General features: G+C 65.2%; 3 protein-coding genes across 7 annotated transcripts; all 3 read right to left on the reverse strand.

The window, feature by feature from the left end:
• Window positions 1–4608: 4608 nt before the first annotated feature.
• LOC109282535 (uncharacterized) lies at window positions 4609–6722 on the reverse strand. Of its 3 annotated transcripts, none has more exons than XR_009457491.1 (3): window positions 5865–6519; window positions 5301–5621; window positions 4609–5098 (listed from the first exon to the last, which is right to left on the reverse strand). XR_009457491.1 is itself a non-coding variant. In XM_019484801.2 (3 exons), exons 1-3 carry the CDS (start codon window positions 6705–6707, stop codon window positions 4812–4814), a joined length of 735 nt encoding a protein of 244 aa, XP_019340346.1. In that variant the 5' UTR covers window positions 6708–6722; the 3' UTR covers window positions 4609–4811. The 3 variants fall into 3 exon arrangements, 2 of the variants coding, with proteins under 2 accessions (XP_019340346.1, XP_019340345.1); XM_019484801.2 differs by lacking the exon at window positions 5865–6519 and adding an exon at window positions 6578–6722 and having other exon boundaries at window positions 4609–5095; XM_019484800.2 differs by lacking the exon at window positions 5865–6519 and adding an exon at window positions 6578–6722.
• Window positions 6723–8440: 1718 nt separating this feature from the next.
• On the reverse strand, window positions 8441–14899 carry SOAT2 (sterol O-acyltransferase 2). 3 transcript variants are annotated; one of them, XM_014610554.3, is made up of 15 exons: window positions 14679–14899; window positions 14436–14494; window positions 14122–14216; window positions 13625–13684; window positions 13105–13212; window positions 11617–11902; window positions 11303–11375; window positions 11151–11232; window positions 10968–11013; window positions 10560–10689; window positions 10283–10380; window positions 10015–10113; window positions 9646–9781; window positions 9124–9266; window positions 8441–8955 (listed from the first exon to the last, which is right to left on the reverse strand). In XM_014610554.3, exons 1-15 carry the CDS (start codon window positions 14770–14772, stop codon window positions 8905–8907), a joined length of 1560 nt encoding a protein of 519 aa, XP_014466040.1. In that variant the 5' UTR covers window positions 14773–14899; the 3' UTR covers window positions 8441–8904. The 3 variants fall into 3 exon arrangements, with proteins under 3 accessions (XP_014466040.1, XP_014466052.1, XP_014466043.1); XM_014610566.3 differs by having other exon boundaries at window positions 14791–14894; XM_014610557.3 differs by lacking the exon at window positions 13625–13684 and having other exon boundaries at window positions 14679–14898.
• Window positions 14900–16901: 2002 nt separating this feature from the next.
• On the reverse strand, window positions 16902–19697 carry IGFBP6 (insulin like growth factor binding protein 6). The gene is made up of 4 exons (XM_059717785.1): window positions 19436–19697; window positions 18302–18432; window positions 17982–18101; window positions 16902–17622 (listed from the first exon to the last, which is right to left on the reverse strand). The coding sequence occupies exons 1-4, from the start codon at window positions 19656–19658 to the stop codon at window positions 17500–17502; spliced, it is 597 nt and encodes a 198-aa protein (XP_059573768.1). The 5' UTR covers window positions 19659–19697; the 3' UTR covers window positions 16902–17499.
• Between the last annotated feature and the right edge of the window lie 2392 nt (window positions 19698–22089).

Here is a 22089-nt window from a genome sequence, read left to right on the forward strand (position 1 = left end):
GATCCCTAATGGAGAAGCTGGCAAGGAAGACCCTATACCAAAGGAAGTGTGCCGGGGGATGCCAGACACCCACCTGTTCCTGCAGGCATGGTACACGACTCAGGTCTGCAAGCTGGTGACCGGGCCAGTGACCAAAACAGCCTGTTTCCTAAAGGTTTTTGCAGGTCACCTCCGGAGTTGGTGGGGGGGTGCATGCACCATCCAACAGGAACCTGTGGACCATGGAGCCGCCCTGGGTCTACAGGGTCCTGAATGAGTTTCGGAGTGAGTATGGGCTACAGAAGGAAAGCCCAGCGACCATGTCCAACCCCAGAAAGATACAGAAGGCAATCAGAGACAGACATCAACTATCAATCATGGAGATGCTCCCCAAAGATGACTGCCAGGCTGTCTGGGACTGGATCTTTCATCAGGACCTATGGAAAGACCACAGAGACTTGAACTGGGTAATAGCACACCGTGTACTCCAGTGAGGGCATGGAGGCACAGAGAGGGACGAGGGACGACAAGGGACTCGACCCCACTGCCCCAGGGAAGCCTGCCAAGATGAAAGTGAGACCATCGACCACCTCCTATGGCTCTGTCCCTATGCCAAGGGAGTGTGGAAAAAGGTAAGCCAGCTCCTTCAAGAGGTGACAGGAGTCAAGCTGATGACAAGGGAGGTGGGGGTCCCCGACAACCCACTTCAACTAGTTTGTGTCCTGTGTCAGGAGCGCCCTGGGGCAATGCAGGAACCTACTGGGGTGCCGACACACGGAGCTTGAAGCAACGTACTATGTTAAAATGTTCCTGAGTGAACTCCAGTCCTACTACTGGACATCAGTGGGAGAAGATGGAAAAAGTGTGGCCAGCCCCACCTGGAAAAGGGACTCTTGGCAAACGCTATTCCAAAACACTCCGAGAGGCGAAGTGCTAACAATTGCTGGGGAAATGGTTACGCCTGAGTCCTGGACCCCGCTTCACCCCCAGTTGAGATGCTGCAGCTTTGGGGGGTGCTCGGTAGCTAGTGAGCCTCGCTGCAGTGCAAGCCAGCCCCGGGGTGCTCCAGGGCAGTGCAGGTCCGGGTGCCTGTTGAAGGCCCCAGAAAGTGTCCCTGGACCTGCAGCAAGGGAGATCCTATAAGTCCTTAATGGGGTTCCCGGCGGTGATCCCTTCTCCTCCCCCCGCAGCCCCAGTTTGCAGTGCTTCTGGTTCGTGCCGCCCAGCCTTGGGGGCAAACAGGCCCAGGCCGGCTACTAGGAGTGGCTGGGGAAGGTGAGTGCAGGGGGCCTGCTGGCTCCCGTGCTTTTGAACATCATCCATGGCAGGGATTTAAGGGAATTAGGCACCAACTCCTGGTGAACCCCAGCGGGACTTGGGTGCTCTGCTTCCTCCATCCCCTTTGAAACCCTCTGGAGGTGCTGGCTGGGGGTCTGCTCTGTGCCTGCCGAGGTGCCAGGCTGATCCCCCTGCCCTCTGCCATCAAGGAGCGGATGATGAAGGTGGGCTCCATGCACCAGTTGTACGGCAGCAAGGCCAACTTCATCGGCCAGGTTGTCACCAGCCCCCTGGTCACCAGGCAGAACTTGGACTTCTTCCTGGACGAGATTGAGAGGCTGGGCAGGGACCTGTAGGGAACCAAGCTCCCTGCTCTGTCCCCATCACTTCTCCTCCATGGGATGCCCCCAAGACACTCATGCCCACAATACTTTCTACTACACCCACGGGGGCCCAACTCCAATGCCAATCCCAGCTGGGCAGGGGTGCTGGAGCTGCAGGGAGACACCCCGGTCCTTTGCAGATACGAAGTCTGGTGTTTATTGAGAATAAAAAAACCTTTGTAAGTGGTGCCAAGCCCAGACCTGGCATGCCTCCACCCACCCCTCCATCCACTGGGCTTCACTGGTGGTGGATCCCTTCTCCCACCCCACATCATGGCTTCTCCAGCTCGGGCCAGCTCCGGCACATGTGCTCCTGTCCTGCTCAGCCCTGCCCCGGCTCCAGGAGGCAGTTCAGGGCCTCGGGCTGCAGGGCCACGTCTTGGGCAGAGAGGATGCTGTGTAGGCGGGCAGCTGTGGCTGCCTTCCCCTCCTTCTTCCTCCACTGCAGCAGCACACCAAAGGCCTGCATGACCAGGTCACCCTGGTGCTTTTCTTCCAGCTGCTCCAGCCGGTGGTTCGGCAGTCCCAGGAACTGGACCCCGATCCGGCGCCACTCCCGGCCCATGCGCCTAGCAAGGTTTATCAGCTGTGGATCTGCAACCAGTCTCGGCCGCCCTGCTGTGGAGGGGACTGGAGTCACCAGCCGGGCAGGTGCTGGGGCGGCTGCCCGGGGCTCCTGTCCCCATGCCCAGGCCGTGTCCTTGCCCTGGACAGAGTGGGGTCAGAGCTCCCCCATGTCCCCTGCCCTTGTGTCACCCCTTTCTGGGACTGGGGTCCCAGGGAGCTCCCCCAGTGCCCTGTGCTGGGCCAGGCCAGCTCTCCTTGTCCCCATTACCCACCTGGGTTAAGGGCTGGCTCGGGGCTGTTGGCAGCACCCCCATTGGCCCCACTGGGCGCAGCTCCGTCCTGCGGGGGCTGAAAGCGCTGGACCAGGTTGGGCCGAGGGAACTGCTCCAGCAACTGCTTGGACATGTTGGCTCCTGGGCCTGAGCAGGCATGGCTGGGATCACGGGGGGGCTCCAGGGACCCCTCCAGCCTGTGCTGCCCCCAGGTGCCACCTCCCCCAGTGTGCCCAGCTCGGCCCTGTCCCCGCCCCACTCTGCCCCCAGACCCCCGTGCCCTGCATGTGCTCCCCCTTGTCCTGCCCAGCTCAGCCCCGTGCCGCCCCTGCTGCCTCCAGATCCTAGTGCCCACATAGTCTCTCCACCCTGCTCAGCCCTGAGCCCCCCACTCTGCAGACCCCGGTGCCTCTAGTGCCTCTAGTGCCCGCCTGGCGCTCGGCGCTACATGGACTCCCAGCGGCCGGGCTGGGCCAGGCGGGGTGGCGGGTCTGGAGCATGAGATTTCTTGAGTGCGCACAAAGGCCACTTTCGCTTTTGCTCCGTTCCCGCCCGGGGTCGACCTGGCTAGCACCAGGCTTTTGGGAATAACCCCCAATGCTGGGCACCGTGTTTGCTGCCGGCCGGATGCCCATCCCCGGGCGAGGGGCGCTGGCTTCGCACACCGGGAAACTGAGGTGCGTGGGGCAGGCGGCTCTTCCTGGCGTTATCCCCCTGCCCCTCCTTTAGCTGCAGCGGTGATGTGTCCTGGATGCACCAGCTGGAACAACAGTGCACGGACTTCCTCGTGCAAATGATGCTTTACCAGTAGTGGGTGCTGCGGGGCACAGGCCTCCTGTACAGAGTGACGAGACGGCATCATGCCAAGGAGGCTGTGCCCACAGCAGGGGCCAGAACCAGCGTGGGGGTAGGAACCAGGCCTCAGTGCTGTGCCACCAGGCTGGGAGCTGGGAGAGCCTGGCTGGGCGGGCAGGGAGATGCCAGGGGAGCCCCACTTGCTGTGCCTGTCTAGTGGGGACTGGCAGCTCTCTGAGCAGAGGGGTCTGCAGGAACCCTGGGAGCCTCCACAGCAGATGCTGGCAGGGGTTGGGGGCCCATGGTGCCCAGTGCAAGAGGAGCTGCAGTCCCCGGAGCCGGGTTCAGGATGCAGGAATGAGCTTAAGGCGCTGGGAGCAACGGCAGTGGATCCAGACTGGCGGAGCAGTGCACGGTGCTGCATGCAGGATCAGGTGCCTGGAGGTGCCAGGCCAAATGGGCCCCAGCTGCCTCCTACAAGCAGGGCAGGACCTGGAACAAGGGCATCGGCAGCCCCTGAGGGCCTGCGGCACCTGCTGGACCTGGAGCTGCGGGGCCACGGGAAGCCCCGGCTGCAAGTGCTGCGGCACTGCCACAATGTCATCCGCAACAGTGTGAAGACATGGAGGTGATGTGGGCAGCGGCTCCACCCCCAGGACGCTCTGCGGGACACGGCTCTTACACACACAGGGAGATGGCGATCATTTGTGCCGCCCAGCTTGTGGGGCAAGCAGGCCTGAGCAGGCTACTGGGAGCAGCTGGGGAAGGTGAGTGCAGGGGACCCTGCTGGACCCCGTGCTTCTGAACATCGTTCATGGCTTCATCCAAGGGACATCTACAGGTGTCAACAAAGGGACTTCTACAGGCATCTAAGGGAATTAGGCACCAACTCCTGATGAACCCCAACGGGACTTGGGTGCCTGGTTTCCTCCATTCCCTTCAAAACGCTTTGGAGGTGCTGGCTGTGGGTCTGCTCCATGCCTAGTGCCAGGCTGATCCTCCTGCCCTCTGTGCCCAGGTGGCCCCGGACATCAAGAAGCGGATGACGAAGGCAGGTTCCATGCTGGTGGGTTACCAGCCGCATGGCAGCAAGGCCAGCTTCTTCCACCAGATCGTCACCAGCCCCCTGGTCACCAGGCAGGACCTGGACGAGATGGAGAGGCTGGGCAGGGACCTGTAGGGAACCAAGCTCCCTGCTGTGTCCCCATCACTCCTCCTCCATGGGATGCCCCCAGGACACTCATGCCCATGATACTTTCTACTACACCCACAGGGGCCCGGCTCCAACGTCAGCGGGGCAGGGGTGCTGGAGCTGCAGGGAGACACCTCGGTCCTTTGCACATACAAAACCTGGTGTTTATTGAGAATAAAAATCCTTTGTAAGTGGGCCGAGCAAGGTTCAGGGTCCCCACCTCCATCGCACTGGGCTTCACTGGCACTGGATTCCAGCTCCTGAGACTTCCTCTTCGCCCCAGCCCCTTGTCACCGCCTCTCCAGCTGGGCCCAGCCCCAGCCCATGTGCCAGCTCCTGTCCTGATCAGCTCTGCAGGAGGCAGTCCAGGGCCTCGGGCTGCAGGGCCACGTCCGGGGCAGAGAGGATGCTGTGCAGGTGGGCAGCCGTGGCTGCCCGCCCCTTTTTTTGCCTCCACTCGAGCAGCATGCCAAAGGCCTGCATGACCAGGTTGCCATGGTGGTCCTCTTGCAGCTGGTCCAGCTGGTGATTCTGCAGCCCCAGGAACTGGATCCCAATCTGGCGCCACTCCCGGCCCATGCATCTGGCCAGGTTCATCAGCTGCGACTGTGACACCAGCCTCGGCCGCCCTGCTGTGGAGGGGACTTGAGTCAGTCCGGTGGGGGCTGGAGGCGGCTGCCTGGGGCTCCTTCACCACTGCCTGGGGCAGAGTGGGGTCAGAGCTCCCCCACGTCCCCTGCCCTTGTGTCATCCTCTTCCAGGACTGGTGTCCCTGGGAGCTCCCCCAGCGCCCTGTGCTGGGCCAGGCCGGCTCTTCCTGGCCCCGTTACCCACCTGGACCCGGGGCTTGCTCAGGGCCGTTGGCAGCACCCCTGTTGCCCTGGCTGGGCGCAGCTCCATCCTGCGGGGGCTGAAAGCTGTGGACCAGGTCGAGTCGGGGTATCAACCTCACCATCTGCAGGGCCACACCCAGGGTGTCGTGCGGGTAGTGCTCGAGCAGCCGGTCAGCGGTCTGGTGGCGCGAGGCATTTTCCAGAGGCCCCCAGGCGATCCGGGGCTCAGGCGCCGAGTACCGCAGGAAGAACTTGAAGCACTTGAACTGCTCCTCGTCCAGCTCCTGCAGGAGCCTCAGCAGCTGCTCGGCCATGGCGGCCCCTGGGCACGGGGCATGGCCAGGGTCATGGGGGGCTCCGGGGACCCCTGCGCTTCTGGCTGCCCCCAGGCCCCAGTGCCCTGCTCCCCGGCCAGCCCAGCTCATCCCTGTGCCCTCTCCCCTGCGCCCCCCTGACCCCAGTGCCCCTCACATGCCCCCCCCATATCTGCCCAGCTTGACCCCATGCCCCCCGCCCCTGCCGTTGCTCCAGCGCCCGCCCGGTGCTCGGCCCTGCACGGACTCACCGTGCCCAGGCCAGGCCGGGGGCAGCGGGGCAGGAGCGGGTGGCACTCGTTCCAGGAAACTGGAAAAATGCAGCGCTTTCGCTTTCACTCTGGCTCTTCCTTCCTCTGCTGCATGGGGCCTGGTGGGGACTGGGGCACCCTGAGCACGGGGGGCACCCCTGGGTGGGGGGGCTGAAGTTGGGGAGCATCCCTGGAGTGGGGGGGCATCCTTGTCCCTGCAGTGGGGCTAGCAGAGTGGAGGAGTCACCCACGGACTGGGAAAGCGGAGTAGGGACAGCACCCTTGGGTGGGGGGTTACCCCAGGAGCGGGGGTCACCTCTGGAGAGGGTATTATCTCCCAGAGACTGGGGGTTCCCCCTGGAGGGGGCACTTTGCTGCTATAGGGCGCCTTTGGAGATAACCCGCACCCCTGGCACTGCATTTGCTGCTGGCCGGATGCCCATCCCCAGGCGAGGGGCACTGGCTTCCCACGCAGGGAAGCTGAGGTGTGTGGGGGCAGGCAGGGCAGGCGGCTCTTCCTGGCGGTATCCCCCTGCCCCTCCATTCTGCAGCAGCGATGTGTCCTGGGCACCGGGCACGGCCAGGGTCACGGGGGGCTTTGGGGACCCCTGTGTCCCTGGCTGCCCCCAGACCTCAGTGCCCTGCCCATGCCCCATGCCCCATGCCCCCCGCTGCCCCAGCCCCCGGGCCGCGGTGCTCGGCACTGCACTCACCGGGCGGGCCGGCGCCACACGAGGCTCGGGAGTGAAGACAAAGGCACGGCTTTCGCTTCCGCTCCCTTCCCGCCTCCGCTGCACTGGGCCGGGGGGGCCGGGGCGCCCTCAGCACTGGCTGAAGGGGCATCCCTGGGTGCGGGCCCGGGAGTCACAGCTGCAGTGGGGGCTGGAGTGGGGGCACCCCTGGAGTGGGGGGCACCGCAGGAGTGGGGGGCACCCCTGGAGTTGAGGGTTGGAGTGGAGGGTAGGAGTGGGGGGGCACCCCTGGAATTGAGGGTTGGAGTGGGGGGCACCCCTAGAGTGGGGGATAGGAGTGGGGGTTACCCCTGGAGTTGAGGGTTGGAGTGGGGGGCACCCATGGAGCAGGGGGGTAGGAGTGGGGGGCACCCCTGGAATTGAGGGTTGGAGTGGAGGGCACCCCTGGAGTGGGGGCAGGATTGGGGAGGACCCCTGGAGTTGAGGGTTGGAGTGGGGGGGCACCCATGGAGCAGGGGGGTAGGAGTGGGGGGCACCCCTGGAATTGAGGGTTGGAGTGGAGGGCACCCCTGGAGTGGGGGCAGGATTGGGGAGGACCCCTGGAGTTGAGGGTTGGAGTGGGGGGGCACCCATGGAGCAGGGGGGTAGGAGTGGGGGGCACCCCTGGAATTGAGGGTTGGAGTGGAGGGCACCCCTAGAGTGGGGGATAGGAGTGGGGGTTACCCCTGGAGTTGAGGGTTGGAGTGGGGGGCACCCATGGAGCAGGGGGGTAGGAGTGGGGGGCACCCCTGGAATTGAGGGTTGGAGTGGAGGGCACCCCTAGAGTGGGGGATAGGAGTGGGGGTTACCCCTGGAGTTGAGGGTTGGAGTGGGGGGCACCCATGGAGCAGGGTGGTAGGAGTGGGGGGCACCCCTGGAATTGAGGGTTGGAGTGGGGGGCACCCCTAGAGTGGGGGGTAGGAGTGGGGGTTACCCCTGGAGTTGAGGGTTGGAGTGGGGGGCACCCATGGAGCAGGGGGGTAGGAGTGGGGGGCACCCCTGGAATTGAGGGTTGGAGTGGAGGGCTCCCCCTGGAGTGGAGGCAGGATTGGGGAGGACCCCTGGAGTTGAGGGTTGGAGTGGGGGGGCACCCATGGAGCAGGGGGGTAGGAGTGGGGGGCACCCCTGGAATTGAGGGTTGGAGTGGAGGGCACCCCTAGAGTGGGGGATAGGAGTGGGGGTTACCCCTGGAGTTGAGGGTTGGAGTGGGGGGCACCCATGGAGCAGGGGGGTAGGAGTGGGGGGCACCCCTGGAATTGAGGGTTGGAGTGGAGGGCACCCCTGGAGTGGGGGCAGGATTGGGGAGGACCCCTGGAGTTGAGGGTTGGAGTGGGGGGCACCCCTAGAGTGGGGGCAGGAGTGGGGGGCACCCCTGGAGTGGGGGCAGGAGTGGGGGGCCCTTGGATTGACAGCAGCGGGAGTCACCCCTGGGGCTTGGCCCTGGAGTCAGGGGGAGGGGGGGGTCCCTGGATCAGGACTCTGGAGTGGGGCTTTATCCCTGCAGCGGGAGGAAGGTCACTCCTGGAGCAGGTATTATCCCCCAGAGAGTGGGAGTCCCCCCTGGAGGAGGGCAGTCCCTGAGGGAGTTTGCTGGGAACTGGCCAGCGCCGGGGCCTTTGAGGATAACCTGCACCCCCGGGCACCACATTTGCTGCTGGATGAATGCCCGCCCCAGCAAGAGGCAGCAGCCGGATTGGCTTTGCACACAGGGAAACAGAGGTGCATGGGGGTGGGCAAGGCAGGTGGCTCTTCACAGCCATAACCCCCTGCCCCCCCACCCCTTTAGCTGAAGCAGTAATGCGTCGTGGATGCACCAGCTGGAGCAACGGTGCACAGACACCCTCGTACAAATGGTGCTTTAGTGGTAGCAGGTGCTGCGGGGCACAGGTCTCCCATACAGAGCGACAAGGCGGCATCGTGCCAATGAGGCCCTGCCCACAGCAGGGGCAGAACCAGTACAGGGGGTAGGAACCAGGCCTCAGTGCTGTGCCAGTCGGGCTGGGAGCTGGGAGAGCCGGGCTGGGTAGGTGGGGAGATGCCAGGGGAGCCCTGACTGCCCTGCCCATCTAGTGGGGACTGGCAGCTGTCTGAGCAGCAGGGCTCTGGGGCAGGGAGCCTTCACAGCGGGCGCTGGCAGGGGCTGGAGGCCTATGGTGACCAGTGCAAAGACAGCTGCAGTCCCTGAAGCCGGGCACAGGATGCAGGAGCAAGCCCAAGGGGCTGGCGACGGTGGCAGATCCAAGCTGAAGGAATGAGCGGTGCTAGGGTGCCCAGAAACGCCACGGCTGAGCAGGGCCTGGCGGTCTCCGTCACATGGCACGCGACCAGGAGCAAGGCGTCAGCTGCCCCCAGAAGGTGTCCTGCGGAGAGAGCTCCCGGTCAGGGATGCAGCGGGCTCTGGACAACCCCAGACCTCGCTGCCCCAGTGGGCAGACAGAGACTGCCACTGCGGGGCCATGGGCATGGCCTGCTTGGGCCCCACACAGGGCAGCGTGGCCTGTGGCTGCCACGAATAGCCCTGGGCTCACCTGGAGCGGGCAGTGGACATGGGCATAGTACTCCAGGCTGTACAGCGTGACCAGCAGGGCCTGCCCCACGAAGAGCAAGGCCCACACGGCCATGTTCCACGCCGGGCGCCTGCGCTTGTCGCTCAGCACGAAGTTGAAGAGCACTGAGGAGACAGGAAAGCGGGCTGGGGGTGGTGAGGCCCCCACCGAGTCCCCTCATCCCTGTTGGCCCCCGATGCCTCCCCAGCCCCATGTTTCAGATGCAATTCAGGATGATGCAGGTGGATTTAAAAGGCCATCACCCTTGCCAGCCACGGGCAGAAGGAGACGTGGCCAAGGCACCACTGCCTGCCTGAGACTGGGGGCAAGGGGCAGCATGGTAGGGAGAAACTCAGGGCTCAGGAGGTCCTTCCCCTCAGGCCACAGTAGCAGAGCTGGGGACACGAGGGACTTGGGGCTGAGCCCAGCAGGACCCAGGGGGCACAGGGATTCAGGGCACGGGGCTCAGCCTGGTTGCGGTGCTGGGGACCGTGGTGAGCTCACCTCCGAAGATGGTGTAGTTGCAGAAGAGGATGGGGCAGAAGATGCCCAAGCCGAAAGCAACTATGTACTCATGGGCGATGGCGGAGAGGAGGAAGGTGGCCAGCATGGCGCCCACCCGCCACTTCTTTCCAAAGAGCTGCAAAGCAAGGGTGCTCAGAGCCAGAGTCAGCTGCCAAGGCATGGGGACAACTCCAAGCAGAGTGGGCCCACAACAACTGGGCTGGGCCCCAGCTGGAGCCGGGACATGGCTGCGGGCAGAGTCCCCTGGGCAGCCAGGCTGTGGCCACGAATGCAAACGGACCCGAGCTAAGGGCTGGGCTCTGGGCAGTGCCCACCTTCCCTGCCCCACTGCCAGCCCGGTCCACGTACCCAGAACAGGTCTTGGTAGATGTAGAGGTGGAGCCAGTCGTGGACCACGATGTTCCACTTGCGGTAGTAGGTGGCGAAGGACGTGGCGTTCCACCAGTCCTGGGGGGAGATGCGCATGACCTGGGGACCGCCTGCCTGAACCCCCTGCTCCTCGGCCCCTGTGGCCAGGCCTCCGGCATGGGCGCCTGCCCTCCTTGCAGCACCGAGAGGGCTCTGCGGGCACTGCCAGGCAACCCAGCCCCGCTTTCCACCCCCCGCCTGCCCTCACCTGGTAGAAGCCCCTGTCAGCAAAGCGCAGCACCTCAGCGAAGGCGTTCAACCAGCAGTGCAGGATGCCATAGAATGAGATCAACAGCATCACAGTGGCTGCAGGGGGGCACAGGGGGCACATCAGACCCCTGGGGGCCCCTGGCACTGCCTGCCACCCCCACCCCCGGGTTCATGTCACCACCCGGTCACCCTCACTGGGGCCCTGCCATCCCCTGCAGCAGCCACTCCACACTACCCAGTGCCCCAGCCCAGGGGAGTGAGCGGGCCCTGCGCACCAGGCAGGATGCTGTTGCACATAGCTGGCACAAATGTCTCGAGGCGGAAGGGCTGCAGGCTCAGGTGGATGTACACCGGGTTGGACAAACGGCGCATGATGAGTGCCAGTACGAAGACGAAGGCCAGGAACTGCAGGGCAGACAGGTGTAATGCTTCCCCCTGCCCTGGCCCCGTGGCAACCCACGGGCACCCAGGCTGCAAGGACAAGTGAGTGCGGGCCATGCCAGCAGGAACCCATAGGCACCCAGGCCGCAGGGATGGGTGGGTGTGGGTCATGCCGGGAAGGACCCATGGACACCCAGGTCACAGATGGGTGGGTATGGGTCATGCTGGGAAGGACTCATAGCCACCAAGGCCACAAGCACGGGTGGGCATGGGCCATGCCAGCAAGGCCCGGCTGCTCTCACCTTGACACAGTTCTCCACCACGACTCTCCAGCGGATGACAGAGGTCCTAGCAGGACAGGAGGGCTGGTCAGTGCCCAGGACACCCAGGGCAGGCTGGAGTCCTCCTGAGGACTCAGTCCCCTGAACGCCCCTCCATCTGTCCCCACGGCCCCCGGCTGGCAGCCCTGGTGCCCTCAGGCTCACCTGGGGTAGGTCTCCCTGTACAGCAGTGTGGGGCAGCACAGGAAGTACAGGTAGGTGGACAAGGCCGGCAGCTTCACCTTCCCTGGCGGAGAGAAGCAATTGGGAGCTTGGGGTGGCTGCAGGGGTACTCTGGTGCGGGGGGTGGCACTCACCAGCGGTCGTCTGGGCACGGAGATTGGGCACCGTCTCCCGCAGGAATGAGTGGCTTTTCATCAGGAGCCGCAGCTGGGGAGCGGAGGGCATGAAGGGCTGGGTTGCAGTGTTGGGAGCTACTGCCCCAGCCATGGCTGCAGGGGGCATGGGCACCTCTTTCCTCTGCCCTGGGGCCTGCGGGGACTGTCCCCACATCTGGGCAGCTGCTGCACCCTGTGGTGCTGGCCCAGGCAGGAAATGGGGGTAGGGTTTTTGCTCTAAGCCACCTGCCTTACGCCCTGCCCACCCTGTCCTGGCACCACCCTCTGCACACCTGCTCTGTCATGAGGATGACCTTGGGGATGTATTGTATCTGCTGGTGGACCATGGTATAGATGGGGAAGATGCCCAGCACGGTGGCGTGGCCCCCCAGCAGCGCCCCCACCACGCTGGCCACAAGAAGCCATGGGTGGCGTGCGGTGCGGGATGCGTGGGCCCAGAGCGCCAGCGCCGCATAGGGTGCCAGCAGGGTGTAGATGCACATGATCAGCCAGACCCCCAGTGCTGCGCTCATGCCGTGGGCGTTGGCGATGATGAACTCCAAGTCCTCCTTCAGGCAGCTGCAGGGCAGAAGGGGACAGTGACCTCAGCGCAGCGCCAGTGACCTCTCTGGCCCTTATAGACTGCCCTGGGGCTGGGTAGGGCCCTATAGACTCTCTGGACCCTATAGAGCTGGCTTGGGGGTGTGCATGGCCCTGTGGACACTCTGCACCCTATAGCACCTCTTTGGGGTGTGTATGACCCTACAGAGTCTCTGGACCCTATAGCACCTCCTGGGGGTGTGCATGTCCCTACAGACTCTCTCAGCCCTATAGCACCACCCTGGGGTTGCGAGTGGCTCTACAGACTCTCTGGACCCTATAGCACCTCCTGGGGGTGTGCATGGCCCTACAGACTCTCTGGGCCCTATAGCACCTCCTGGGGCTGTGTGTGACTCTACAGACTCTCTGGACCCTATAGCACCTCCTGGGGGCGTGTGTGGCCCTACAGACTCTTTGGGCCCTATAGCACCACCTCGGGGCCCGGTAGGGCTGTGCTGGCTGAGGCAGGGACCTTCTCCTCCGCAGGCACATATGCTTCTGATTAGCCAGGGCAGGGCTTCAGCGCAGGCTGTGCTGGATCAGGGTGGGGCTCCCCCTCCGAGTGCCCAAAGCTGGGATTGCGGAGGGTGGAGATCCAGGCTGGAAGGGTGCTGAGAGGTCATCCCAGCCTGGGGTAGGATCGATGCTGCCAGGTCCCGCCCAGGCCAGTCCTTGCCTGCCTGCTCCGCAAGCTCCTCCGCCAGCCCCGTTGCATAATGACCAGGCCGTTGCCCAAGACACCAGGAGCCCCCAGACCTGCCTGCCACTGCAAGGGGTATTAGGTGCGCTTAGGAGATCCCCGGCAGAGAGGAAGGCAGCTCCCTGCACTAGTCTGTACAGACCTGACGTGGGCTTTAACCAAGGCAGCATCGGGCAGACCCCGATTTGGGGGGCAAGACCCTTCAGCCAGGAACCTCTGGGTTTGAATCCCAGCACCCGAAAACCTGCTGACCCCTGGAGCAATAAGAGGAGGAAAAATTCCCTCCAGGCCTGTGCAGCAGCTGGCAAAGCCCAGAGGCCTGGGAAAACCACCCCTCCCGGCTCTGCTCTGCAGCCTGGGGACAGAAGGCAGAAAAACCACCCCTCCCTAGGAAGCCATATCTCCCCGGTGCATGTGCCACCCCACAGACCCATCCCAGCCGCTTGGAGGCATGAGGCAGTACCCCCACGCTCCATCCTACCACTGGTGGTTGGCAAGATCCGTGGCGGCGGCGCCCAGGATGGCGATGCAGGCGACGGCGATGCACAGGTGGTAGAGGCTCCGGAAATGCTCCACCGCCAGCAGCTCGCTGCAGGGCAACGGGGAGGGGGCCCCAGGTTGTCAACCGCCTGCCGCAGGCCCCTCCACGTGGAGCTCAGACCTTCCCTGTTGCAGCTGCTGGGACGTGGGGCAACACCGCTCCCCCTCCTCCCATTTCACACGAGAGGAAACTGAGGCACGGAGGGGTTTGCAGGCACGTTGCAGGCCTGGCCGTGGAACCCAGGAGTCCTGGCTCTCAGCCTTCCCTCTAGCTCTAACCACCAGGCCCCACTTCCATCCCAGGGCCAGGGAGGCCCAGCTCCCAGGCAGAGCCTGGGAAAGCACCCAGGAGTCCCCACCTGCCTTCCACAACAGGCTGCCCTAGGGCACCTCTGGGCCCACGTGCCCCGGCCCCCCCCCCAGCAGGGATCCCCCCCTCTGCTAACCCCTGCTGGACTCACTCCAACGGTGACTGCCGGGGGATGAAGGCTTTCTGCTTCTCCAGCCAGGAGCCTCTCCCCCTGCGTGGATCCCAAGGGGGGCTGTTATTTCCAGGGAAGGGTCTCAGCCACCCCTCCCACTATTTCGCACACATATTTTTGCACACACAGGATGCAACTGCGACATAGGTGTGTCCTATGCCCTCTACTGCAAGTGGGGTGGTTCTCCAGGGCTGGTTGGGAGCAGGGCGATCTAGGCCACCATGCAGGACCTGCACAGATACTGCGAGAGGCAGCAGGGGGAGAGGGGAAACCGAGGCGCAGAGTGGCAGGGTGACTTGCCTGGGGCTGCCCAGGCAGGCAGAGGCAGGGGTGGGGAAGGAACCAGGCATCCTGCCGGGCAGCTCAGCTCCGGTGCTGAGGGAGACCGGTCTAGGAGGGTTGGGGTGGAGGGATGGGCTTGGCCTCCAGCCCCGTGTGCTCACTTTTGGGGGGCTGGGCTCCCCCCCAGCGCTCACCTGGCCTCATTCTCCAGCTGGACCGTCTTCAGGGGTGGGGGGTCTGGCTGCAGCCCCTCTTTCTTGGCCCCGTCCTGTGCTGGGGATTGCACTGCCTGCCAGGCCAGTGCAGGTTATGCCCCTCAGGGAGTTTCCCAGCATGCACCTGGGCATCCCTGCACCCCCCCGCCTCATCCTCCCAGTGCCTCCCTCCTGACCCCCTGTCTTGCCCCCCTAACCCATCCTCCCCTCCTCCTCCAGGTCCCTGGTGCCTGCAAGCAACCCCTGACCCCTGCCCGGGGAGGCCTGGACTGCCCTTTCCCTTGCTGTGTTACCTCCATGCGTCTCCGGCACTGGGCGAGGCTGGGGATGCCATCCAGGTGGGCAGAGCTACCTGGAGCAGGGGCAGCAGGTCAGCAAAGCCTTGGGGTGCCCCCAGGCTGCTCCATGCTGGGCAGCTGCCCAGGCGCTCTCTGCTCCGCTCCAGACCTCTGCCCCTGGGTGCAGGGCCTCAGCATTTGAAATGCCATCACCTCCCACCGGTGCCCTCCCACCGTGGACTCCAGGTTACTGCTCACTGTTGGGCACCCAGAGCTTGGCCTCTTCCTCTTGCTCCAGCTCTTGGCCTGGCCTCCGCCTGGGCATCGCGGTGCTCCCTGGCGCTGGCTCCATGCGTGCTGGTCTGCTTACCCAAGCAGGTCAGTGGGCATCTGCAGGCTCCCTTCCTTCTCCACCTCCAGCCGGATCAGCCGATCACAAGCAAATCCTTGCACCAAGCACACACCCTGTTCCTGCCTGCCTACCGAGATCAATCATTACCTGGGCAGGGAACAGCCTGTGTCCTGACCTCTGGTCCTGTTGGCTCCATCCCCCCTCCCCCCCCCCCCCCCCATTCAGCTCTTTGGCCCGTGGCACTGACTCCAGAGCCAAGGCTGCACTGGTGGCAGGTTTGGGCCATGCCCATGGCATCCCATGGGTGAGGCTGGGATGCTCCCAGCATGCTTTGGGCTTGCTCAAGCTGCCACAAGATGGGAGTGGGAGTGGGTGCCCAGCGGACAGGTAGAAATTCCAGGGCGGGTGGGGGCTGGCATCAGTGCCACGGAGCCAGCTGTGTGCACTGTGCTTTCCTCCGGGCGCCGTCTCTGTGGGCTGTTCTACTCTGCTGTACCAGAGATCCCCTCCAGAGGTGGGTGCAGCAGTTCTGGGGAGGGGTCATGACAACTCAGGACAAGGACCCAATGGTGCCCAAGTGCCTCTGGCCAAGCTGTGCTGTTGATAGCAGTCCCGCTCCCACAGGGCACATGGAGGAGTGATTTCACTCGGGACACCTGGGTTCCTAACGGTATAGCTGTGGGGCAGGGGGGGTCCCTACGAGGAGAGACTAAGGGACCTGGCCCTTCCGCTCGAGGGGGAACTGGAGACGGGCTTACAGAATCCCAGTGGCGTCCCCGGGGAGTTGCAAGGTTGCTCATGAGACAGGAGCGAGCGAGGGGCTTGCTCAAGCAGGGACTGAGCAGACCTCACAAAAGGCAGTTCTTTCTCCCCAGTGGGTCATTAAAGCATGGGGGCTCGTGGCCGCCAGCCACTGTGGAAGAGGATCACTTAGGCTGATTTGCCAAGGGATCGGACATGGTCTTGGAGGAAAGGGGCATTGGGAGCTCTGGAGCAAGGGAGCCTCTGAATCAGACCTGCCTGGGCCTTCAATGCTGGAGGCTTCAAGGGAGAGAGGAACGAAGGCGAGACCCCATTGCCATCCCTTCCAGCCTCCACTCTCTGCCACCGGAGACTGGGCAAGACAGACCTACGGTCCGACCTAGGACGTGGCAGTTTTGCTCTTGTGTGCCTGCCCAGCATGGGGGGGACCGGGGCTCAGGCCCTGCCTGCTTTGCTGGCTGCAGCCAGCTATGGCGGGGTAAGCGGGGAGGGTTTACACAGCATACGCCGCAAAGCCGCCGCATCATTCTTGCAGACCAGGCAGTGCCAAGTCTGGCTAGCATGGGCTTTCCCAGGACCTAACGTTCAAACTCCAGGGCCACTGCGCTGCTCCTGCCCAGTGTCCCCTGTCCACTGCAAGGGGAGGGGCTGTTTGCTCACTGCAGTCACAGCCCTGCAGTCACTGCCCCTTGACCCCTGCTCCAGTCTGGCCCAGCCCCCAGCACTTGCCCAGGCACAGCCTGTGCTGGAGAAGCAGCGCCTGGCAGAGAGGGCAGGGGAAGCCTCCAACTCAGTGGGCACAGCCCCCCACCCTCCCTAGAGCAAGAGCATGGAGTGGGACCAGAGGAAGGGCAGGCGCTGGGCCCCGCCAGCATGAGGCTAGGGCTAGAAGCAGATGTCGCCAAACACAGCAGATCTGCTGCGTGCCCAGGAGATCCTGAGGGCATCTCTGGAGGCAGAGAAGTGGGGCAGGTGCTTCCCGGGCCAGCGGGGCCCAATCCCATGCAGAAACTCCTGGGGTGCACTGGACCGGGCCCCTCCAGCCCAGGGAGCGGCTGTGGGGGTGGTGAGGGAGTGCGGGCAGCACTGGGCTGCCCCTGCCACAGAGCACACATGGGCAGATGTCGGCCACAACGAGCAGTGCGATGATTTCTTCTGGCCTCTGGTTGTGGCCCCGTGGCGCTGGGGCAAAGGGCACCATTCTGTGCCCCACAAGCACAACCCTGTGCCCCACAAACTCCTACCCTGGCCCTCCGTGCACAGCCCCAGGGAAGGGTGCCCTGCACAGGGGAGTCACTGGGGGTCGGCGCCCCTGGATGGGGGGGTCCAGGATGGGGGCAGGGAAGAAAGGAGGAAGCCGAGAGCAGCCCCCAAAACACAATGCAGCTTTATTTACAGAGCAGCTCAGAAGCACGAGGACATGATTCACACCCCCCCGCCCCCCCCCCTGCAATGGCCCGCGTTACGAGCATGGATCAGTGCACCAAACCCCTGCCCACCCCCCCACACCCGGGGAAAGGGGGCAGTACGGAAAAGGCACAAGCCCCCCGCCACCCCATAGCTGATGGGTGCAGACTGGAACAGGTAGAAATGCCCCCAGCTTGCAGCAGTGACCCCCCCATCTCCACTGTGCCCCGAATCCCCCACTCAGCAGCCCTCCCCACCCCTGAAAAGCAGCTTACGCCCCCCCCTCCCTGGGAACGCATCCTCCAGGGGGCAGCAGTGGGACAGGGTGCCCCTCCCCCCCAGCCCTTAGTGCAGCCCCCCCATAGCTTATGAACCAGGCACTTTGTACAGGACCCGACACAGCCCCCGGGAGAGGGGTCTGCCTCCCCCTGCTGTAGCTTAGCACTTAGCAGCTGCAAGGCACTGCTCATCATGCCTTCCCGGCAGCCAGGACCCCCCCTCCCCCCCATCTCCTCCATCCAGAGGGGCCGTCCCCCCCTGCAGCCCAGCCCCGGCCCCTCAGTCTCCACTGGGGGGCAGGCAGTGGGGCACGCCCTCCGCCCCCTCCATGCCGGCCAGTGGGTGGCCCTTCTTGTCCACACACCAGCACTGGCCGCGCTTCGGGCCCTTGGACGCCCGGCACTGGAAAAGAATATAGGAGTGGCTGAGTGGGGGCTGGGAAACTGAGGCACAGGGTGGGGGAGGACACTCGCCAGCATCACTGAGCAGGCAGAGAAGGACCCAGGAGCCCTGGGCCCCATCCCCAAAGCTGGGCCTGAGCCCCAGGGGATGCCTTTCAGCCCAGCGTGGGGGTAGGGGGTTCAGGGTGGAGGTGCCCCTGGGTTTGGAGTAGGGAGGGGCTGGGGCAGGGCAGGACACAAGGACCAAAGGGGGCAGGGGGATGGGTGCCCTAGGGCAAACCGGGCAGCTGCAGGGTGGCAGAGCCCCAGGTTGAGATGGACAGACATACGCGGGGGGAGGGCCAGGGGTCCGGGCCGTACCTGCTTCCTGCGGTAGAAGCCGCGGGTGTCGCAGTTGGGGATGAAGAGGTCCTCACCGCTCAGGTAAAGCGAGGCCTTGAGCTCCTGCATGACGGCTGCCAGGTGCACGCGGCACGGCGCCTGCGGGGACAGGCACTCAGTGCTGGGGCCTGCAGCCCCCTCTGCCTGGGACTCCGCGGGGCCTCTGCCCTCCTGCCCCTGCACGACCTTGCCCAGCACGGGGGCCGCTCCCGGCTACCCCGGCCCCAGCTGGGGGGCTATGAAGGAGCTCCCTGCAAGGCGCTGGGGCCAGACCCTCTAGGCCCCCCTGCCCCACGCACCGTCTCGAAGGCCTCCTTCGCCTCGCTGCTCAGCGAGACCTGCTGCACCCGGGCCTTGGAGCCCTCGGCCTCGGGGGGCTGCGGCTCCGTCGTGGGCTGGGCTGGGCGGTGCCCCTCCCTTTGGCTCTCCCCTGTAGGGAGAGAGACGCTCAGTGCTTCTGCATGTGCGGAGGGGGGGCTGGCAGCCCCCACCACCCACCCCCCCAGAGCAGCCCAGCCTGCCCTCCACATCCACCCCCTGGCCCCAGGGCAGCACCTAACTTGGGGGGCTGGCAACTTCCTCCCGGTCCCAAGCCCGGTAGCTCCCAAAGGCAGCCCTTGTGGGGGGGCACCCCCAAAACAGTTCTCAGGGACGTCCCCCCAGTCCCCAATACAGCTCTCCAGGGTGCAAACACCCCTAGCACAGCTCCTAGGGGTGTGCCCCCACCCTTGCAATAAAGCTCCCAGGGCTGTCCCCCAAGCAGCCCCTGGGGTGCCCTCCAGCCCCACAATACAGCTCCCAGGAGTGTGCCTCCACAATAAAGCTCCCGGGGGTGCCCCCCACCCCAAGCAATCCCTGGGGTGCCTTCCAGCTTTGCAATACAGCTCCCAGGGGTGTCCTCCACCCCCACAACAAAGCTCCTAGGGGTGCCACCCACCTCCTAAGCAGCTCCTGGGGGTGTATTCCCCACCCCAATCCAGGTCCCAGGGATGCACCCCCACCCCCTCATACAGCCCGCAGTGGTGCACCTCCACTCTCACAATACAGGTCCTATGGGTGCCCTCCTAGGCAGCCCCAGGGTGCCTTTTAGCCCTGCATTATAGCCATGCAAAAAAAGCTTCCCGGGGTGTCCCCCCACTCTCCAAAACAGTACCCAGGGGTGCCCCCACCCCCAATGCAGCTCCTAAAGGTGCACCCTGCCCTTGCAATGAAACTCCCCCCGCCTCCCAAGCAGTCCCTGGGGGTGTAGCCCCCACCCCAATACCGCTCCGAGGAGGGGGCGCCCACATCCTCGCAACGCAGCCCCCAAGGGGTGCGCCCCATCGCCACCAGGCAGCCCCCCAGCCCCACAATGCAGCTCCTAGGGGTGCCGCCGCTGCCTCCAGCGCCGCGCCCGCGGGTGCAGCGCCGAGCACGGCCCGGGGCGCACTCACCTGCGGGCTCGGTGCGGTTGCGGGCGGCGCGGCGGCCCCCCACGGCGCGGCACGCGCCCTCCCCTCGCAGCAGAGCCCGCAGCGGCGCCCGCTCGCCGGGGCGCGGGACGCAGCGCAGCCCGCGGGCGCAGCCGGCCGTGTACACCCCGCACGGCTCCCCCGCGCCGCCCGCCGCCGCCCCGACCCCCGCCCCCAGCGCCAGCAGCACCAGCAGCACCAGCATCGCCCCGCACGCCCGGGACCGGCCCGGCCCCGGGACCAGCACGGCGGGGGCTCCCCGCCGCGGAAATGACTGCCCGCCCCCCCGGGCCCCGCCTGCCCCGCTCCCGCCTGCCCACGCCCCGTCCCGCCTGCCCCCCCCTCCCCATGTCCTAGCTGCCCCCCAACGTGCCCAAGTCCTTGCCCCCTCCCAAGGGTCCCAGGTCCTGCCTGCTTCCCCCCCCCCGTGCCCTAGCTGCCCCCCAGCACTCAGGGCCGGTCCTAGAGGAGCGGGGCTGGCAGGGACGTAGCCCAGCCGGGTGCCAGTCGTCTGGGGCAGCCGAGCTCTACCTAAGAGGATCCTCGTCACTCAGCCCTGGCATAACAGGGGCCCAGCACCAGGTGAAGTAGGGGATGCGGGCAGCTCTGAAGCACTGTCAGGACCATCGTGAGGCCCCCGCTGCCCCCCCCAGTCCGTGCCAGTTTGACCCGGGGGGGCATCGTTGTGACCCCAAGTGGAGGGGCAAGACCCCTGGCCAGGAACCTCCAGCTTTGGAGCATGGGCACAGCCCAGCTGAAGTCCTCAGCCTGCCCCCCACCAGGTCCTGTTTTCCCAGCCCCCCCATTTCCACCCCAGGGATGGGGAGTGGGGGGTAGCAGTGCAGAGAGGGGTACTGGGGGGCATGTGGGGCTGGAGTGTGCCCTGCCCCCCCAGACCATCCACTAACAGGGCCATGTGTGCACCCTCCACCCTGCTCCCATTTACGCCCCAGCCGTGTGCCCGGCAGCCTGTGGCTGGCGGAGGAGGATAGGAAGCCGGACGCCTGGGCTCTTTCCCTTTGTGGGAGGGGAGCCGGCTTTGGTGCCTGGAGTCAGGCTGGCAGCCAGGATTCTCTTCCCAGCTCTGGGAGGGGAGTGTGGTCTAGCGGTTAGGAAGGGCAGCTGGGACGCCTGGGTTGTCTCCCAGCTCTGGGAGGGGAGTGCGGTCTAGTGGTTAGAGAGGGCAGCCAGGACGCCTGGGTTTTCTCCCACTCTGGGAGGGGATTGTGGTCGTGAGGTCTGGGCAGGGCATGGGAGTCTGGACTTGGCCCGCGGGGCGGGCCTTGTGGTGGGAGTGGGGCGTGGGAGTGCGGCTGTGTCTGGCCCGGGTCAGAGCTCTCCGATGTCACCGCTGGCTCGGGGCTGATGTGGGTGGGGTGGCTGGGCCAGAGGGTCAGGGCTCCTGGGTTCTCGCCCTGGCTTGGAGCTGTGCACCCCGGCGGCACAGGCGAGGAGACCCAGTGGCTCTGGGGCAGTGCGGGCTCGTGGTCATGGTGGCGAGGACAGGACTCCTGGCAGCTTAGGACCGGTTTTCCCCAGTGACCTGGTCCAGGGCCTTCCCCCACAGCTCAGAGCTGGCTGGAGACAGGTTTGCACCCGGCAGGCAGGCATGCACCATACACACTTCATCCAAGCCTCAGGCTAGCTGCGCCTGGAAGGAGCTTTGTGCCCATTTCCCAGCCCCTGGCTGAGGCTAGGAGGAGCAGAGTGACTTTCCCAGGGGACCACTGGGAGGTAGTAGCAGAGCCAAGTGTTTCCTCCCGCCCCTCCAACTACACTCCCCACCAGGTTGGTGCTGTGCCCAGCTCCCCTCTTCCTTGGGGCAGCCAGAGACCAAGACATAGCTTCCTGCGGGTGCTGGTGACCTCAGGCAAGCCCCGTGCCTCAGTTTCCCCAGTGCCCAGGAGGCTGAGCCATGCGGGTGAGGAGCTGGCATCCAGCATCTTTGCACTGGCAGCCCTGCTGCTGCTGCCCCCTTCCCCCCGGGGCCGAGGTGCAGTCACTGACACCCGGCCATCACACCCCAATTCCTTCATGCCCACCAGGCTCTGGGGGAGAAACCCCACGTCCCAAGCCTCGCAGCCTCTGCCCATGGGCAGGGTGCCCCGCTCTCTGGGGCTGATGACGGACAGGCCTCCACGCCCCGAGCCCAGGACCTGGGCCATGTCCTGCTCAGCGGGACAAGACTTGCAGCCCGACTTGTGAGCCCAGGCTGTGCCAGGAGGCTGCCGCAAGCTGCTTCCATAAACAAGGCATTCTTGGGGCCTGAGTGGATCAAGCCGCCTGGGCTCTTTCCCCTCCAAACTTCTCTCCGGGAAGCCCCATGCATTCCTCCCCCCGTGGGACCGAAGCCCGAGGCCGGATCCTGATTCCCTGCGACTGCTAGGAGGAATTTGCTGGGGTCCGTCCAACGGGAAATGAGATGCAGACTCCGAGCAGGGAGGGGGGGATGGGACAGCGGGCCCTGCTTTCTGCTGGTGGCGCCGGAGATGTGAGATCCTGCCTGGATGGACGTACCCGGGCAGCGGCGCGGGGTGCTGAGCCCAGGGCAGGCTGTGTGGGGGATCAGCATCTTTGTCGTGGGAGCGGGGAGGGGGGGCATCACTGCAGCTGAGCACTGCTCTCTTTACTCCCAG

Source organism: Alligator mississippiensis, chromosome 15 (assembly GCF_030867095.1).
Source record: "Alligator mississippiensis isolate rAllMis1 chromosome 15, rAllMis1, whole genome shotgun sequence".
NCBI classification, from domain to species: Eukaryota; Metazoa; Chordata; order Crocodylia; family Alligatoridae; genus Alligator; species Alligator mississippiensis.

Excerpts from the sequence above, each read along its gene's own strand:
- IGFBP6 (XM_059717785.1), bottom strand. The coding sequence starts at position 19,658 with ATGCTGGTGCTGCTGGTGCTGCTGGCGCTGGGGGCGGGGGTCGGGGCG. Across the intron at positions 18,102-18,301 it reads CGAAGGAGGCCTTCGAGACG|GCGCCGTGCCGCGTGCACCT; the intron begins GTGCGTGGGGCA and ends CTGTCCCCGCAG. Across the intron at positions 17,623-17,981 it reads GCTTCTACCGCAGGAAGCAG|TGCCGGGCGTCCAAGGGCCC; the intron begins GTACGGCCCGGA and ends ATTCTTTTCCAG.
- SOAT2 (XM_014610554.3), bottom strand. The coding sequence starts at position 14,772 with ATGGAGCCAGCGCCAGGGAGCACCGCGATGCCCAGGCGGAGGCCAGGC. Across the intron at positions 11,233-11,302 it reads CCGTGCCCAGACGACCGCTG|GGAAGGTGAAGCTGCCGGCC; the intron begins GTGAGTGCCACC and ends TCTCTCCGCCAG. Across the intron at positions 8,956-9,123 it reads ATGTCCACTGCCCGCTCCAG|GACACCTTCTGGGGGCAGCT; the intron begins GTGAGCCCAGGG and ends CTCTCTCCGCAG.
- LOC109282535 (XM_019484800.2), bottom strand. The coding sequence starts at position 6,707 with ATGCCCCTTCAGCCAGTGCTGAGGGCGCCCCGGCCCCCCCGGCCCAGT. Across the intron at positions 5,622-6,577 it reads GTGTGGCGCCGGCCCGCCCG|GGGCCGCCATGGCCGAGCAG; the intron begins GTGAGTGCAGTG and ends CCCCGTGCCCAG. Across the intron at positions 5,099-5,300 it reads TGAGCAAGCCCCGGGTCCAG|CAGGGCGGCCGAGGCTGGTG; the intron begins GTGGGTAACGGG and ends TCCCCTCCACAG.